General features: G+C 34.8%; 1 protein-coding gene across 12 annotated transcripts in view; it reads right to left on the bottom strand.

Moving 5' to 3' along the window:
* Positions 1–6,000, bottom strand: part of LOC129577245 (rho guanine nucleotide exchange factor 18) — a 54,219-nt gene that overhangs the window by 25,576 nt on the left and 22,643 nt on the right. For all 12 annotated transcript variants that reach the window (XM_055463948.1, XM_055463944.1, XM_055463951.1 and 9 more), the window contains 5 exons: positions 2,305–2,579; positions 2,071–2,112; positions 1,855–1,954; positions 1,582–1,715; positions 1,188–1,360 (listed from right to left, as the gene is read on the bottom strand). In XM_055463948.1, the coding sequence (XP_055319923.1) occupies positions 1,188–1,360; positions 1,582–1,715; positions 1,855–1,954; positions 2,071–2,112; positions 2,305–2,579 (724 nt within the window). The remainder of the gene's footprint in view (positions 1–1,187; positions 1,361–1,581; positions 1,716–1,854; positions 1,955–2,070; positions 2,113–2,304; positions 2,580–6,000) is intronic.

Below are 6,000 nucleotides of genomic sequence, written 5' to 3'. Positions count from 1 at the left end.
GTCTAGTCCATTTATAAAAACTTCAAATATTCTCATAAACATCATTTCATGAATATTTTTTTGTAAAATAACAGAATTAATGGGAAAAAACTGAAATTTCAATGCCGGTCCTAATTAAATTTCCATGACTGTATTACATTACACAATGACGGGCAAAAGTAAAAGCATGCGATTTTCATTCCATTTTTACTTTGTTTTTTTTTCTGCTTTATATACATTTGAAATTCTGTGCATATGAAATTGGGTTCGAATGGCGTAGCATTTGGTTGGTTATATTTCGCTCAAAATTATTTCACCACTGTTTTTCTTTTCATTCAGGCAATCCGAGAACAACAAACAAATCCGATCAATAATTGTAAAATCTCTTGCTTTCTGCCACGATATCCAATCGAAAAACAAAAAGATTAGGAAAATGCGAATTTTCGATTAGATTAAAAAGTTATGAGTAACAAATATTTTCAACCATATTTTCATGGTACTTTTCGTTTTTGTTTTCATTCATCCCCCACATTTCCTATGACCGATAGCATGGATGCTTGAGCGCTAACGGTCTTCTGTTAATTGAATAACACACACACACAAAATCAATAGATCAGAGTCGGTCAGAGTAATTTAACAAAAAGCATTTCAATTCTCTCTCAAAAGTTGTGCATGGCATTACATGCGCTCGGTAGATGAAATGGAAATTCGTCAAATCTAGTTGAATTTGATGTTTAAGCGCGAGCTCTTTGTCCTTTAGCCATATCATTTAATTTCAGCATTTTTTCTTTCATTTCAGGCCGTTGAGCACCCCACCACCAAAAACCAACAAGCAAAAAATATTCAGTTTAGTTAATTTAATCTAATTTTGCGTTGCGTTTGTTGTTGTTGTGGTTGTTGCAAATGAGACGATGCGTGGGTGATAATAATGGTGGTATTTGCGGTTAATTTATATGATTTATGTGAAAATGAATTAATGTGTTAAATAGCATATAATACGGTGTTGAATTGTTGTTTATGATTGATTGTAGCTGAGCGCCACCGCAACCAGTCAAAATAAATAAAAAAAATCCATTTACCAACGGAAGAAAAAAAAATTTCATCCTGTATTTATATCTATTATATACAACAACATATATGCATGCTAAGAATAAGTTTTTTTTTGTCGCTAGAATAGGTATAAACTAACTAAGAAATGTTCGGCTTACCTTTTATGTGAGCTTTTTCCACATTCGATCGTTAAATCTTCAATGGCTGTCCATGATTTACGGCGATCATTGTTTAAGCCGATTGTTTGTTGCGTTGGCCAAATGCCATTGTTACCAGCCGCCGTCAAATCCGGTAGCGATGGACACGACGAAAACAAACGTGATGCACTCAACTGTTTGTTTGTATTGTTTCCGTGGTTTGGAATTATTTTGATTGACGGAGTGTGTGTTTATGTGTGTTTGATTGTGGTATAGTGTATTGGTTCAACATAAAAATTGTCAATATTTTTAAATGTTCGGTGCACCAAAAAAAATAAAATAAAATACAACACATTTTTGTTAGTCTGTTGTAAACAAAACAAGAACACACAATGGAATGTGATTGAAAACTCACCGCTGGATTTATTAGACCTGATGCCATATAATACTGATGATGATGATGATGGTGGTTATGATGTGACGACGATGTTGAATTTTTCATTTGAACTACACTTTCGCGAATATTCTGCAGATGATTCAATGTATCCTCTGGAAGAACGGGAATTAAAGGGGAAGAAAAATATTCAAATTTTATTTTCATTTGAAACTTAATTTTTCTTCAGATTTCCGTGAAAATCGTTTTTTTTTTGTCATATAAAACTTCAAGAATGAACCAAATGACGTTTACCTAAAATATTGTTAAATTTAGTGCCAGGACTGTGTGGTGTTACGCTAATTATTGGCACCATATTGTTGTTTATGTGGTAATTATGCTGTTGTTGTTGATCCTAAACGAAGTTTCATTTGGACAAAGTTGATATTATTATGGTTTTTTTTATGGTATTGATTCGATTTATTGGTTGGTTTACTCGATTTCGATTGAATCAATCCAAAGAAAACTAACCTGTTGAGGCGGCGACGCCTGATGTATCTGTGAATGCGGAAGCTGAAGAAAAGGGAAAAGAAGACAATTCACATGATGATATTGAATTTGATGCCAAACAGTTATTAGAATGATAAAACGATGAATTATTATCGGTGAAACCAATATTGTGATATGAGCAAAAAATGAATGAATACTGGTGATTTGAGTGAATTGAATTAATTTGTGTTTGATGATGTACATATATATAATTACCATTTTCGTAGCTGAAGTTAAACCTGCATAAGTTTTCTTTAGCCCGACGTGATTGTTATGATGAATTGAGTTTGTGCTGCTGCTGCTACAGCTACTGCTGCTGTTGTTCAAGTCTCGTTCCGTACTTAATGTCGAATGCGAATAGATTGGTTGTTGTAGTATTGTTGATGATGACGACGACAATAGCGACGACGATGTCGCTTCGTTCTTGTTATTTTCGCTGGTGGTGGTTGTGTTCAAGTAATCGGTAATTTCATCAGCATCACTGTCGTCGTCTGAAAATTTACGTTCATGTTTTTTTTCATTTTTAATATGCGAAGAGAAGAAAAGAGAAGAGAAAAAAAAAACAAATTGTAAAATAATACAATTAGAGCTTTAGAATACAGTGAAAAATGCAAATCCCAAATTGAATGGAGGACAGAATTGAATTTAGTGGAAATTATGTAAAAATGCGTGGAAAAACAAAGTAAAATACACAAAAACACATACATACATACACACGTACACAAAATGCACAACAACGTAATGAAAAGCAAAGCATAACCAAATTAGCAACCGGGCACAACTCTTGCCGCATACACGGAAACTGCTTGTGCATCTAATATTTTCCAAAAAATTTGAACCTCTTGATAATAACATTACAACCAGATTCTGTTGTTCTACGTATCAAAAGCTGAATGTATTTTGAATGCAAGGGATGGGTTCATTAAAGGATGTAAATTATAAATAAATAGTATAAAATTGTATGCGTTTGGAAGTGACATAGCGTGCAGAACTCCAAATCGATTGAACTGTGCAAAATTGAATCAATTCGTCGCAGAAAATCCTTCAAACTTCCTTTTTGCACTGGCACAAGTACTCTCATCTTCTTCAGAACGTTTTAAAGAGGTTTTTGTTCATGTTCTGACCATATTAAATTCAATTTTCTCAATGCGCGATGAGAATTCAATGAGAAACAAATGATGAAAATAAGCATATAGTATTAGGATGAAAACAAGAGACGACCTCGATCAAAATAAGCAATTTAAATGAATTCGTGATATTTTTTGCATTCCATTCAAGACGAGGATTTAGTTGCCTATAAATATGCTTTGTTAGCAGATTTTAACAGAGTGCCACGTAAATCGTACGAGAGATCATTCAGTGTTCGCATTGTTCTAAGGGGAAACAACGGCAGTAACTGAAAAATGTGCCTGTGACGCATTTTGCGATAAGCAAATACGCGTTATCAGCTCGATTCGATGTTGAATCGATTGCTGGTGCTCAGATTGTCTGCTTAAATACTGGTTTGCGATGAGCTAAACATAACATACTCGCACCCTTCTTTCCGTTTTTTGTTTTGATTTATTTTTCACTTTTGTTTTTATACATACGGAAAATTGGTTGGATCATCGTCATTTCTTTGCATATCTTCATAGAAATTTTGGTCACAAATTGTGACTCACAATCCCATTGTATCATTTACGTTTCAACATTCCAATTGTTTCTAACGTTCATCATTTGAACTATTTTCATTTCGAAAGGTAGTGAAAAATTTCGAAAATGAGAAAAGAAAACCCATTCTATTCTCAGAAAAAGACCAACCATTTGTCAATTTCAGTATGGAAAATGTACACCGTTTTTTTTTCCTTTCGCTTTGCTGTATATTATTTCATCTAAGCATCCCGAATAAATTTCGAGCTTTGCAATCGTAATCAAGTTCTCCGTTACCTGGGAATGATTCCTGTTGACATTTGCCATTAAAACAATTTCCAGCATATGCATTTTGAGCTTCGTACGCTATAAATACCTGGCACGTTATCAGTGCTTGAGCATTTTCTGCTCTTTGTGTGTTTGTGTGTGTGTGTGTGTGTGTGCGCTTGTGTTAACACAAGTACATAGTACATACATGTGCAATTCATGTGGTTTCATCGATTTTTTTGTGTGCTGTTATCATCATGTTATATATATATATATTTACACTTACGAACTCATAAAATGACATTAAACGTTTTTAAGTACTATGGCTACAGATTCATTTGAGCTTTTATTGATGTTAATATTCTGCTTTTAATGTTCAGTGGCTGTTGTTTCGCTCTCTCCCTTTCTATATTGAGAGCGCAAGTGAGCGCCCAAAATATAGGCTCGTAAACAATGAATAAAATGTAAGCGTAAAATGGTTTTACAGAAGCATTTGAAAATTAAGCGGGTAACGAGTAGCAGCAGCGACAACGGCAACACAAACTTAAATGGGCATTGGACTTAGGAAAGATATGGCAGTAAATAAGAACTTGAAATGCTTCAATAATAAATAGAGCACATTGTCCATTGTTTTCAAATTTCATTATAAACAGGCGGCGACGACGTAAACAAGCAGTAGCAGAGAGAGAGAGAGAGAAAGAGTAGCAGCTCAACATTTAAAACAGGTAAATAAATGTTTTTAAATGGTACATAGAAACATGCTATTGCCTCCGCTGCTGCATCATATCATTAAATCGTTTTTGTTTTCGAAATTATCAGCCCTTTGATCTCCGATTCAATAATCGTCTATTTCTTCTTCTTTGTCGTTGCATGGATGGATTCTTGTACGGCTTTTTTCATCCCGAGGAGAACTGTGAATGGAGTCGCAAAAGCTCTTTTTTCTTCTCATTTTTGGAGTAAATATGCGAGCAATTAAAACGCGTAGGTTCTTATTGTATGTGTTTTTGTGTGTGCTGTGTACATGCGCTCATACAAATTGTCGAAATTACAAGAAATTCAAATACGCTTCATAGCATCGATTAAAATATATGGCCAGAATCGCGCGTCGAACAAAATACCAGGGGTGGAATTCTAAGTCATTCCACCAAAATCGTTCGGAATTATTTTTTTTCGTACATAAGCCATATTGGAGTGAAAGAGAGAGATTCCACTATTTTTCAGCGTTCCAACGGAATTATTCCGATAACTCAAGGAAGAGTGGAATGTGTGAGAAATAATTCCGGTGGAACGCTGAAAAATAGTGGAATCTCTCTCTTTCACTCCAATATGGTCTTATGTACGAAAAAAAAATAATTCCGAATGATTTTGGTGGAATGACTTAGAATTCCAGCCCTGCTCATTCGAGCTCGCATACACACAGCACATTTTTTTCGTCATTATTCTGTTATGTTCGTTAGCATATATGCTTAAGAAAAAAAAAAACAGAGATCTTTACACACCAGATGATTGCACAACATTCTAAATGCATTACACTCACGTACAAAATAGTCACATACCTCTTCCTCTATGGCAAAAGCATTACCATTTGTCGCGTATGAGTTTGATAGCAGACATCAAAAGCATTTCACAATAATCGTACAAAAACACACACAGCACATAAAAACGAAACCCAAATATATACCCCAACTCTTGCACTCACTCTCCTTTCAGCATCCACGACCAACGCACTCTCTTCTCGGGTATCTTCACATATTTTCATTTGTCATTTCTACATAAAATTCCACCCTTTGTCACAATGGACAGCGTTCACGCGTGACTAACACAAGATGAAATATTTTAACCTTTTTTGAAATATTAATGTAATGCTCGAAACGTTATCTCAACCAAAGTGTCTGTAAATTGAAGTGACTGTTCTAAAGCATCTAATTCCCTGAGGATGGAGGTCGTTGCCGAAGAGTCCACTGAAAAACATCTTTTTCGCACAGCTACAATACTTCGTATAGCTGAACATGGAAT

The sequence above is a fragment of the Sitodiplosis mosellana genome, unplaced genomic scaffold, assembly GCF_009176505.1.
Source record: "Sitodiplosis mosellana isolate CC-2019 unplaced genomic scaffold, AAFC_SMos_1.0 Smas_scaffold_6197, whole genome shotgun sequence".
Taxonomy (NCBI): Eukaryota; Metazoa; Arthropoda; class Insecta; order Diptera; family Cecidomyiidae; genus Sitodiplosis; species Sitodiplosis mosellana.
The sequence above is the reverse complement of the archived record's forward strand: the minus strand, read 5'-3'. Positions and strand labels throughout refer to the sequence as shown.